We start from the raw sequence: 13,561 nt of genomic DNA on the forward strand, positions 1-13,561 counted from the left end.
AAGCTAGACAAACAGCGCTTGGAGGTCCAAAAGGCAGTAGCTCTTACCTTTAGCTTGGTGTGAAACTCCCGAGATTTCCGTCTGGCAAGAACCTGAATGTGACTGGAGACCTGTTGGGAGGGAGACAAGGGAACAGACGGTTACCATGGAGATGAAAAAGAAAAAGGGCCTAAAGCCCGCCACTGCAGGCACACACTCCTCCCTTGACAACTGCATCCAGCGCTTTGTATCCTCCACTGTTTGACAGTGAAAAGTGCTATGCATCATGCAAAAACGGCCTTCAATAGGAGACCTGTTTTGATTCTCCTACGCATGGCCACACAGGTCAAAGTTCCTTCGCCTGACCAGTAGTATCAGGTGACCTGCCCTCCAGCAACCTCTAAGGGCTCCAGAAAATGGCAATATGTGTACCTTAGGGATTGGACTGATGAGTCCTCTTACCTGCTTTCTTGTCCTTGTCTTTCCCGTTCTTAGTTTGATGTATCTCGCTATCAACTCATTGCGACCTGGGGGAAGAAACAAATCACTCAGGTTTGTGTAGGTAGTGGCCTCCTGGCTTACGTGTCCACTCCAGACAGGTGTGTGTGTGGAGGGGGCCTGGTGGGTGATACTAACCCTAACCCTTGTTCACTTGGAGGGGACCATTTTGTTAAGGCAACACGGACTGGCGGATAACATGTGACCTCGGCCGAAAAAAACAGCATCTGGGGGGATTTAGTGGTGTGACCCTGCACCCAGCAGGCCCGCACTGTAATCTCCCGCTGCCCATGCTGGGGCCTCCCTACTCTCAATCACTCACACACTGTGTACACATAACATGACAATACGGGCATTCATGCAGACGCCCAATTCCCAGATCAAAGGCCCCCAAACGGCCAGCTGTAAGCATGCTTACTGCTGAATAATTCATTATTTTCACCAGCTTGCAAACACACTCAGCGGGACTTGGCAAAAGCACTAAACAAGCGAGAGGGAGAGTGACAGAGCGAGAGGGAGAGAGAGAGGGAGGGTGAGGAAGAGAGAAAGAGAGGGAGGGTGAGGGAGGAAGAGAGAAAGGGGGAGAGAGAGAGGGATGGTGAGGGAGGAAGAGAGAGGGTGAGGGAGAGGGAGAGAGAGAAAGGGCAGAGAGAAAGGGAGAGACAGACAGACAGAGGGATGGAGAGAGAGAGAGCCAGAGAGAAAGAAAGAGGGAGAGGGATGAGAGAGGGAGTGAGAGAGAGAAAGGGAGAGACAGAGGGAGGGAGAGAGAGAAGTTTAAAAACCCTCAACCTAACAGACCAAACCAAGAAATCCCTCCCCCATCATACTCATAAATTAGCCCACTATGAGTTGAGTAAGCGAATATCTATTTCCAGAGCTAAACAAAAAGAGTGCACTGCCAGAAGAGAGACAAGAGAGAGAAGTTTCTGCACTGATGGACATTATTATTGTCAAATGTCTCATTAAGTTTCAAAGAGGTAACACTGCTCCATTTCCCTCAGCTTTCTTCTGAACTTTTATTCAAAACCAGCTCCATCACAGATTCCTGCTTTGTTTGTTGTCTCTGTAAAACCAGCCATTTAAGGGGGGCTGAACTTCCTGATTTGGCCTCATTTTCAGCTTGGTCTTTAAGAAATGCAGCGGCCATGACTGAAGCCAAACGAGAGTCTGTTGTGTGTGTGTGTGTTAGCACGTGGCAAGCGTTTGTACATTCACTCTGCCAAAACAGTACACAGTTACATTTGCTCACCCTTCTAGATAACTTGAAACAGTCTAACCAGGTCTTGTGTCTTGAAATTGCAGAGGCTAGCTAGTGCTAGCCAACTTCTTTCGCCAATTAGCTTCAGCCAGCTGGTGTGCAACCGTGGCAAAGTTGGTTTGACATTGGATAGATTATCTCTGGGGCTAGTTAGGCACCATCAATAAATTATACAATGTAAATGGGACAATATTTTCATGTTGCACATCTTTTAGTTGGCTCATAAATGCTTTCAATGTTTGTAAATACATTTCTATAATTTATAGTTGGTTTGAGGTTTTTAAGTCAGTTACATTTGGTGCTATTGACATTTAAAAAATATTGTTTACATTGTGTAATTTACTGATGGTCCCTATCTAACCCCATAGGGGTATGAAATGTCAAAACAAATTGACCATGGGCATTACGATCTGGTCGCTTGCAGCTGCGCTCTGAATTGATGATTACTTGGGTGCCGCCAGCTTTGGGCAGGATTTAAATAAACCAAACCAAATGAAAACTGTTACAGTAGTAACAGTACCCTTCATTCCATGACATAGACATTTTTCCTATCATCTCGCAAATCTCTGGTTTGGACGAGGCTGACTTTATGACCAGAATTATCCTATTTACACTTTGTAGTCAAGTTCGACACTAGAATAAATGTTTCTGACTAACATCGATGCCACATAGGCTGTTTTCAAAATCCGAAGTAGCTTTTTAGGAGCAGTCAATTTTTAATATCATTATTGCATGTGCCAAGAAACACACATTCAAATGAGTTCTCTCTGAAATCATTTACATTTACATTTACATTTTAGTCATTTAGCAGACGCTCTTATCCAGAGCGACTTACAGTAGAGTGCATACATTTTATTACATTTTACATACTGAGACAAGGATATCCCTACCGGCCAAACCCTCCCTAACCCGGACGACGCTATGCCAATTGTGCGTCGCCCCACGGACCTCCCGGTTGCGGCCGGCTGCGACAGAGCCTGGGCGTGAACCCAGAGACTCTGGTGGCGCAGCTAGCACTGCGATGCAGTGCCCTAGACCACTGCGCCACCCGGGAGACCCGGGAGAAACCCGGGAGAAATAACATCTTATTCAAATGCCTTGCAAATCCGTCAAGCAAACTGGACAATATCTCCTTTCATTGACTATCCCTTAAATAATAAAAAATTATGGAGAACATAATGCAGCCTACAGCAGAGGTTAGAGCAGGGTCAGAGTTAGGGTTAACAGATTGGAGTTGAGAGTTCAGTGGGTCGACGAGATAGAGTTTGTGTGTGGGTTGGAGATGTCTGACTATGTAGAGTTGGAGCTTAGAGCTCTCATTGCTATGGTTTGCCTGATCAGCAGACTGCTACAGTGCTACTTGACAGCTGATAGTGTGTGTGGGCAGTTCTGTGTTCCCATTTCAGCTCCCACTTACCAGGCTGACGGATGGAGCAGGACACTGACCCACAGTGACCCGGCCTCAGCCCTACTGATCCAGGCCAGGGGTTAGAGGTCAGGGGTCAGAGACAAAGGGCAGAGACACAACACCACACAGTACACACAACATAACCAGAGAGAGGTAGTTTAGCACCCTCCACTGACACCAACGGACACTGAAATTCCAGGATAACGCAGGTTAGTGTTTTCGTGTTACACGTCGAAATTATTTGTATTGGTAACAACAGCTATAAAAATTAGATTTTTTTTGTGTGTGTGTGTGTGTGTGTGTAACAAGATCGTCACGTCTCTTAGCTGAGATCTTTTTAAAGCTCTCATTTCCTTTCCCGGCCCTCGTTTTAAGGATGGACTGACCATACTAACAAGGCTCTGCACTGCAGCATCCAGGGTGATGTCAGAAGACCCTAGAGAACACATTGGCATTCTGACAACCTGAGGATCACTCATACACTCACTCACTGCACTCTTCGTGTGGCTTTGCCATTAAACGCTCCTCCAATAAATGTCTATTGCCAGGCAATATGAGCTGTTTCCAACATCATAACAAGGGATTTAAAGGCTTTTCTCAGAGATGGTTTCCAAGTGTCATTGTGAATCACGGCCATAAGGAAAGACAACTGTGACTTGCCCTGTTCTTGACATTATCAAAGTTGTGAAACACTGAAATGGAATAAAAACCAAACACTTTATAGGCAATGAAATGATCTTGAACCAGTTAAAGAAGCTGCCCTCCGTATTGTACAGTTCTATTCATTTTCCTGCATGTTGCGTTCAAGGTAGTGAGGCTAGCAACTTTAAAACGTATCAAAAGTATCAACTCCCAACATTACAAATCCCACAAAATATGCACACGTACAACAAAATGCCTCGTCTCTTGGTCCAGTGCTCAAACTTGTCGCAGGCACCCTCCTTTCATAGCCCTCTGACTAGCTTATATTTACACTGTGACGGGCGCCCTAATCCTTTCCGCTCTTTACTCCCCCTTCCCAGAATGCACTGGGCCCCAGGCAAGCCCCTGTCTCTCGGCGGAGCGGAGTGAGTGCAGGAGAGACCCAAATCCTCTGGACAATAGCCTGGCTGTCCCGCCGGCCATGATGGATGACTCAAGGGTCTCAGGCCTACATTAGCATCACAAAGGCCTAAGCCAACAATATGGAGCCTTTCAGTGGGAGGTCCCCTGGCTGGCTGGGGAGACGGGAGAGAAGCCCTATAACTACTACAGACTGGAACATTACCACGGCTAGAGCTGCTGTATCTTCACTCCTTCCCCAGGGCTCTGTCTGGTCCAGCCTCCATATTGTCACACACAAACACAGAGGGCTACCTTGGGGTATGTTATGGGAATAATAGCCCCATCCAAGTGATTAGACCTTAAAGCTGAGATCAGCATTTGGTGAAACAGCACCACTGGTCGACCCCCAGGCATGCGCATGTTTTTGTTTTGCTTTTGAAACGGGGAAGAGGAGCATTCTGCTCAGTGGTAAAAAAAAAGAATTCTATCATAGGACACACTCTGCTGTTCTATCATGCGTGCAATGATTTGCCATGATGTCAGAGGGGGGGGGGAAATATTTTTGTTGTTGGAATATCGTAAACAGACGTGGCAGTTTCACCGCTTCAGATTCCAACTTTAAAGCTCCAGAAACCAACTATACCTAGAATTTCGCCCCTATGTAGAAGCTAGGTGAATTGGAACAGCACTAGGCTGTATTCAAAACAAACCTCCTCCCACGCATCCCATTTCCCTGTGACATGGTGGAGACTCGTGCTTGAGCCTTTTACTTTGGTCCAAAAACTATATTTTTGTTATTGAAAAGATATTTCACAGAGATGTTGGTGGTAAAATTATTCCCTACGCTATTCAGTGTTTGTTTTCTCACATAAACTGAAATTGAGAGAACAGTGTAGAATTTTAGCAACCAGGGAAAAAACGATTTCTACATTGGCCACTTGACCCGATTTCCACTAGATAACAAAGCCAAAGTCAAAACAGCTTTTCCCATTTTGACAACAGATGGCGCTCCGGCGGGAGAAATCAATAGGCGAATATCACAGCCAATCACAACACTGGCGGGTAAGAAATACTGTGAAACATTATCATTCCACTATTACTGCAGATACGGTATATTATGGACATTTTCTGAAATTACAACGCAACAATTCATGTGCAGCACCTTTAATGCATCTAAAAGAGGCTGCAATGTCACAGGCATACAAACTACAAGATAAAAACACACAGATAGAAACAAACAAAAATACTGAATTACTTCTGGACCTGTTGAATGGAAATAGATCTAGCCCTGGCCCTGTGTCCCTAAACCAGATGGTGCTGTTCTGACCCATCCCTTAGCTTGGAGATAGGGAGCTTAGTCTGATAAGATCTACAGCTCCAATGCAGGTGTTTCCCTCAGAGCAGTCAATGGGTGCGGCCGTCACTCCCCCTGACAAATAAATCCTCACACACTCACACGTACACACTCCTCTGGCAGGCTGACATCTGACTCCATCCCCGACCAGCTGCCCATTCTAGATGGCTTAACACAGTACATTATGACCCCCCCCCCACCCCCACCCCACTCCCATTTAGAGAATGGGCCAGAGAGAAAGACTTCAAGGCCAAAGTCAGATGGTCTGAGGCCGTGACGATGGCTTTTCTCATTATCAACATACCCCTCCAGCCCTCCCCTATGGATGTATCCAGCTCTCCACCAATCACAACACACTTCATTATACAAAAGGAGCCACCGGTAAAGCCAAACACAGCAATCAGGGAATATCAAAAATCACTTGCTGTTCTAATTGCTAATTTGGGGAAATCTTTGCACAGTAATGCACGTGTGAAATGAATGGCAGAAACATCCAACATTTTGATTAAGGCACCCCATAGTATGCAGCAGTGATTTTGAGTTTGTTTATAGAACCATTTCAGTGGTACTTCCAGAACACAAAGGTTTCAAAGTCAGAAAAACATTTTCTTAAGGCATGACGTTTAGGATGGAAGGATGATGTATACCCGATGCCGATAGCCTCGACTCACAATAAAGCACTTCAGTTGTTTTAGAACGACTCCAAACGTCATCTTGAGCCCAGTCTCTGATGAGCTTGGAGTACACCGAGGAGTCCACAGACCACAACGACCACGTCTCGGTTTGGCAAAGGACCACTGTATTCATTCATCGCAATTTTTGAAATTAAAAAGGCACTGTGTGTGTGTTTAAGTGTGTGTGTGATTTAAGTGTGTATATATTTAGAGCAGAACGGCACTCTAAGAACCACAATTCCCTCTATCCCAAACTGTGGCCCACTACGCATACTCACAACCTGTGGGAGTGAATGTTGCTGGTTGGTTGCATCCGTTGGTTGGTTTTAACAGGACTAATTAGCCATGCTCACCTGTGTGTTCGGGCCTCTCAGAGTTCTGACAGAGAGGCCCGGATGGAAACATTACATCAGCATGCTGGAAATCTCACATGATTTTTTTTATTTTTTATATCCTCAAGTGAACTCCACAGGCCCTTAACTTCTTATGGCTGCAGAGCAGTATTGAGTAGCTTGGATGAAAGGTGCACAGAGGTGCCCATAGTAAACTGCCTGCTCCTCAGTCCTAGTTGCTAATATATGCATATTATTATTCGTATTGGATAGAAAACACTCTGAAGTTTCTAAAACTGTTTGAATTATGTCTGTGAGTACAACAGCACTCATATGGCAGGCAAAAACCTGAGAAGTTCCACTTCCTGTTTGAATTGTTTCTGAGGTGGCAGATTTTCAACCAAGCTCTCATTGAAATTACAGCGAGATATTGATGAGTTTTCACTTCCTACGGCTTCCACTAGATGTCAACAGTCAATAGAACTTTGTCTGATGACTAATGTGAAGGGGGGCCGAAGGAGACAGGAATTAGTAATCACTGCCATGAGGTGACCACGCATTGAACACGCGCCTTCACATGAGGAGGACCTCCGTTCCACCGCTCTTCTGAAGTCAATCTAATTCTCCGGTTGGAACGTTATTCAAGATGTATGTTAACAACATTCTAAAGATTGATTCAGTACATCGTTTGATGTTTCTACTGACTGTTACGGAACTTTTGGACATTTCGTCACGTTATAGTGGATGCTCTTTGTGACTTTGGAATTGTTTACCGCTAACGCGCTAACCAAAGTAGCTAATTGGACATAAATAACGGACATTATCGAACAAATCAAGCATTTATTGTGGACCTGGGATTCCTAGGACTGCATTCTGATGAAGTTCATCAAAGGTAAGCAACCATTTATCATGTATTTTCTGGTTTCTGTTGACCCCAACATGGCGGCTAATTTGGCTATTGTTCTGAGCTCCGTCTCAGATTATTGCATGATTTGCTTTTTCCGTAAAGTAAAGTTTATAGCATTAAATAAAGTTTATAGCATTAAGGAGAGGTATATCTATAATTCCATGTGTATAACTTGTATTATCATCTACATTTATGATGAGTATTTCTGTTGAAACGATGTGGCTATGCAAAATCACTTGATGTTTTTGGAACTAGTGAATGTAACGCGCCAATGTAAACTCAGATTTTTTGTTATAAATATGAACTTTATCAAACAAAACATGCATGTATTGTGTAACATGAAGTCCTATGAGTGTTATCTGATGAAGATAATCAAAGGTTAGTGATTCATTTTATCTCTATTTCTGCTTTTTGTGAAAGCTATCTTTCGCTGGAAAAATGGCTGTGCTTATTGTGGTTTGGTGGTGACCTAACATAATCGTTTGTAGTGCTTTCGCTGAAAAGCATATTTGAAATCGGACACTTTGGTGGGATTAACAACAAGATTACCGTTAAAATGATATAAGACACATGTATGTTTGAGGAATTTTAATTATGAGATTTCTGTTGTTTGAATTTGGCGCCCTGCACTTTCACTGGCTGCTGTCATATCGATCCCGGTAGCGGGATGCAGCCATAAGAAGTTTTAAGCTGCCTGACGAAGGTATTTACCTTTCAAGATTTTCTTCAACCTAGTCCCAAAAAAATGGTGTGAAGCAAAATGTACTGTACATCGGAATTGTTTCGTCAACCCAAACAAATACTGTACAGTGAGGGTGAGAGAGAAAGAGAGAGAGAATGAGAGAAACAGCATTGAGTGTTGTGACCGCTCACATATTCTCCTTCTATCTCGACAACACTTTCTGTCATCATTACCTCTGTCATTCTGTCCCTGTGTGGGCCTTCACACAAAGTACCATGAATCTATCATGTCTTTCAAAGGAACACATTGTTCCTGGAATAATTACATCAGAAGGGAGTGCAACATAACGACCTACAGATGAACACCTAGTGCTCTTTTACGAACCAAACACTCCAGACACACACATGCCCTCGACGCGAGAGGCTCTGTTAAGAACACGTTCTACCCCTGAAGGCCACTGAGTCATAACTAACAAACAAAGATGTGCCAAGAGCCTCTTTCACTCCATTTACCTTGAGAGGAAGACAGAGGGAATACCACTGGATAATCATCTCTATGCCTTTTGTTTCAATGGTTATTGTATGAAGATCTCTAATTCTGTTATGTAAACATGGCAGGTCTTGTATGTCATGGTATTGATATTCCTGTTTCGATCGTGTGTGTGTGTGTGAGACGACAGGTACAGGCATGCCCTTCATGGTCACAGCTCACACCCCACTGGAGCCACACGGGAACACATTACTGCAGCATCCGGGGAACTCTCCTCTTGGAACATTTCCTACCATCCCACTTTCACCATAGCCATTAATTTTGAAGACCGAGAAACAGCGGAGGTCTTTAGTGTATCTCTCATTCAACAACAATACATTCATGATAAAAGAACATTCTTTGTTACAGTATAGCAACTGGCAACTGCAATTTGACTGTCAAGAGTTTCCCTGATTAGGGTTGGAAAGGTAAAGGTTTTAACCCCTGCCACAATACATCCTGACCGTTATAATGCTTCTCCGTGGCTCAGCACTATGGTGACAGCAGCCACTACTATTAAATCCTCGGATGCCGTCTACCATAGCAACCTTCGCTTTATCACAGGTGACAGTTGTGATACTCGCCACTGCATCCTGTATCAAATGGTTGGCTCTACTGTATCAAATGGTTGGCTCTACTACACAAGCTTCCGACTTACCTAAACACCGCTGTAAAAATATAAAAACATGAGATACCAAACTCGTTCACAAGGTTGGTTAACTCTTGAGGTTCCTCGGGTTTCCACCGAACTAGGTGAATTCGCTGTATTTTTAAAGCACCTCATTGCTGGAACCAACGACAAAATACATCACAGTTGGATGTTCTGGTGCCGCTCGGGCAATTTGAAATATTAATTTGGGATCTTCTTATTGAGGAATGTAATTGTTTTTCTTTAATATTTGTGTTTTGCTGTATTTTACTTGTTTGATATTGTATTTGATTTAGAGTTTGTCTTATGAAATTGCATAAGCAGAGCTCCCTGGTGAAAGAGACCCTGGACTCAATGGTGATTTCCTGCTTAAATAAAGAAAAATGAAAACGTAAAAAAAAAAAAGAGTTTTGTTGCCTTACAATTCTCCATACATTTCCTGAGCACTTTCCATTTTTATTTTACACACCTTCAAAAAAACTCCCAGACCTCAGTTGCGCATCGTCAATAACTGGCCTCCCTCGCAAGAGTCACAAAGTCATGTCGCGCCACTCTAAGGTAGTAAAATAACAGATAGTAAAATCAAAGCTACCTACCTAAAAACCCTTCCAAAAACAATCACACCACAAAAGACCACTACTCTTAATACAGAAAATACAAAGAACATGATGTTTTCTGGCTATACCTTTTTTTTTACCCCACACCCTGTGCAACCATATATAGCAGAATGGTTCAAAAAAATGAAGAGATGCAACTTCTGTGTGTTTCACGTTCTGACCATAGTTCTTTTGTATTTTCTTTGTTTTAGTGCGGTCGGGACGTGAGTTGTGTGTCTGCACCAGATAGAACTGTTTCGGTTTTCACTTTGTTGTTTTTGTATTTTGAGTTGTTTTCTTTCATTAAATAAGATGAACAATTACCACGCTGCACATTGGTCCTCCGATCTTTCAAACTTCTCCTCCTCAGACGAGGAGGAAGACGACAGCCGTTACAGAACCACCCACCAAAAAAGGACCAAGCAGCGTGGTAACGGACAGCAGCAACAGCAGCGAAAGCGGAGAGGCGGTGGTATGAGGAGGCTGCACGTAAGCGCGGCTGGAAGCCAGAGAGGCAGCCCCAAAAATGTATTGGGGGGGGGCACACGGGGAGTGTGGCTAAGCCAGGTAGGAGACCTGAGCCAACTCCCCGTGCTTACCTTGGAGAGAGAGGGACCGGGCAGGCACCGTGTTATTCCGTGAGGCGCACGGTGTCCCCGGTGAGTAGGCATAGCCCGGTGCGGTACATAGCAGCGCCTCGTATCGGCCGGGCTAGAGTGGGCATCGAGCCAGGTGCCATGAAGCCGGCTCAACGCATCTGGTCTCCAGTGCGTCTCCTCGGGCCGGGGTACATGGCACCAGCCCTACGTATGGTGTCCCCGGTTCGCCAGCACAGCCCAGTGCGGCCTATTCCACCTCGCCGCACTGGCTTGGCTACGGGGAGCATTCAGCCAGGTAGGGTTAGACAGGTTCGGTGATCAAGACCTGCAGTGCGCCTCCATGGTCCGGTCTGTCCGGTGCCACCTCCACGCACCAGCCCTCCGATGGCAGCCCCCCGCACCAGGCTGTCTCTCTGTCTCCTCACTTTAGGTGCTCCTGTCTGTCCAGCGCCACCTGAGTCTTCCATCTGTCCAGCGCCGCCAGGGTCTCCCGTCTGTCCAGCGCTGCCTGAGTTGCCCGTCTGTCCAGCGCCGCCTGAGCCGCCCGCCTGTCCAGCGCCGCCCGTCTGTCCAGCGCCGCCTGAGCCACCCGTCTGTCCAGCGCCGCCTGAGCCGCCCGTCTGTCCAGCGCCGCCTGAGCCCCCTGTCTGTCCAGTGCCGCCTGAGCCCCCTGTCTGTCCAGTGCCGCCTGAGCCGCCCGTCTGTCCAGCGCCGCCTGAGCCGCCCGTCTGTCCAGCGCCGCCTGAGCCGCCCGTCTGTCCAGCGCCGCCTGAGCCGCCCGCCAGTCAGGAGCCGCCAGAGCCGCCCGCCAGTCAAGAGCTGCCAGAGCCGCCCGCCAGTCAGGAGCTGCCAGAACCACCCACCAAAAAAGGACCAAGGAGCGTGGTAACGGGCAGCAACAGGAGAACCAGCGATATCTGGAGAAATGGACTTGGGAGGAGATTCTGGATGGCAAGGGACCCTGGGTACAGGCTGGTGAGTATCGCCGCCCCAAAGCTGAGCTGGAGGCAGCGAAAGCGTAGAGGCGGTGGTATGAGGAGGCTGCACGAAAGCGTGGCTGGAAGCCAGACACACGGGGAGTGTGGCTAAGCCAGGTATGAGACCTGAACCAACTCCCCGTGCTTATCGTGGAGAGAGAGCGACCGGGCAGGCACCGTGTTATGCAGAGATGCGCACGGTGTCCCCGGTAAGCAGGCATAGCCCGGTGCGGTACATAGCAGCACCTCGTATCGGCCGGGCTAGAGTGGGCATCGAGCCAGGTGCCATGAAGCCGGCTCTACGCATCTGGTCTCCAGTGCGTCTCCTCGGGCCGTTGTACATGGCACCAGCCCTACGCATGGTGTCCCCGGTTCGCCAGCACAGCCCAGTGCGGGCTATTCCACCTCGCCGCACTGGCCTGGCTACGGGGAGCATTCAGCCAGGTAGGGTTGGGCAGGCTCGGTGCTCGAAACCTGTAGTGCGCCTCCACGGTCCGGTCTATCCGGTGCCTTATCCACGCACCAGTCCGCCTGTGGCAGCCCCTCGCACCAGTCCAGTACCACCAGTGCCAACACCACGCACCAGTTCTACTGTGCGTCTCCAGGGTCCAGTATGCCCTGTTCCTGCTCCCCGCACCCGCCCAGTGGTGCGTGTCCCCAGCCTCTCAATCAGAGGCAGCTGTCAATCGTTGTCCCTGATTGGGAACCATATTTAGGTAGCCTGTTTTCTGTTGGGTTTTGTGGGTGGTTGTTTTCAGTCTTTGTGTGTCTGCACCAGATAGAACTGTTTCGGTTTTCACTTTGTTGTTTTTGTATTTTGAGTTGTTTTCTTTCATTAAATAAGATGCACAATTACCACGCTGCACATTGGTCCTCCGATCTTTCAAACTTCTCCTCCTCAGGCGAGGAGGAAGACGACAGCCGTTACAGTGTGTCTCCATCCTTCGTTGAAGATAACGTGTGTAGGTCACACTCTGAACTCTCTCTACGCATCATCTTTGCTCTCTAAGAGGCACAATACAACGGATGGGAAATACGTATAGTGTTCAGAGGAGAACTCTGAGGTGCTGTTCCCCAAGGTGTGGAGGTGGGTCTTTCCCACAGTGCAATACAGGTCCACGCCGGGGAGAATGACAGTGGCTCAGTGCCAATACCAACTCTGCACACACCACTGTACTGTAGAGAGCAAGCTGGTATGAGCGTTGATAGTTTAGCATTTGTCTGTTTTCACCTTTACAAGAAAAATTATTCCTATTGTGACATATCGTGGCAGTTAGGAGTTACAGGATATTTTTTTATTATGTTTGTTTTTAACTACATTTTGTACCGTCACTTTAAACAATCTCTTCCAGACTCGTAAGTTTCAGCAGCTAGTACTATAGTTGTATTATTACCTATAGAGGCTACAACTATAAATGCTAGAAGCTGAAGTCAAGGCTCTGTACTGTACCAATCACATAGTGAAGCCTACTGTCACATGTTACTGTAGTTCCATGATACTGTATGTACCATACAGGGAGGATAGCCTGAGGGAGCCCCAGACCCCAGGATGACTCAGACTCAAGCCAACCCAGCATGCTTCACCATTACCCTGAGGGCACGAGGACTATGTCTCATCTCTTACGGCCATGTTGGCAGCTTGGATGTACAGGATCTTATCCACAATAGCTAGAAGGCAGCGACGAGATATCGTGTAAACCAAATCAATCCTCACGAGTACACAGCTTCCCATAACTCATTTACAAAGCCATTTCTTTCCTTTTAAAAAAATATTGAAAGTTGGCTAATTTTTAGTGACAGTGCCAATGTATCATAGAACTTCAAAGGGCCAAATCCAAACCTGATCCAAGATTCACTAGCTATACCTCAGTCACTACCTGCTCCTGAAGCAGAGGGGAAATGGCCATGTCACCAATGGTGCTACAAAACTCCAGCCTGCCTCTGCTCTGGTCTCTGCTCCAGCTAAGCCATGCTGGGATTTTTGGCCTGGCCAACAGAGAGAAAGCAGATTGCTACGGTCTAATGATGATGAGGCATCATGACAGGCCTCTCCACTCACAGGATAAATGGTGG

General features: G+C 46.6%; 1 protein-coding gene across 2 annotated transcripts in view; it reads right to left on the reverse strand.

The window, feature by feature from the left end:
• The window catches only part of LOC139540265 (transcriptional enhancer factor TEF-1-like), a 50,785-nt gene that overhangs the window by 15,697 nt on the left and 21,527 nt on the right, over positions 1-13,561 (reverse strand). For both annotated transcript variants that reach the window (XM_071343959.1, XM_071343958.1), the window contains 2 exons: positions 442-506; positions 48-110 (listed from right to left, as the gene is read on the reverse strand). In XM_071343959.1, the coding sequence (XP_071200060.1) occupies positions 48-110; positions 442-506 (128 nt within the window). The remainder of the gene's footprint in view (positions 1-47; positions 111-441; positions 507-13,561) is intronic.

The sequence above is a fragment of the Salvelinus alpinus genome, chromosome 15 (genome assembly GCF_045679555.1).
Source record: "Salvelinus alpinus chromosome 15, SLU_Salpinus.1, whole genome shotgun sequence".
Taxonomy (NCBI): domain Eukaryota; kingdom Metazoa; phylum Chordata; class Actinopteri; order Salmoniformes; family Salmonidae; genus Salvelinus; species Salvelinus alpinus.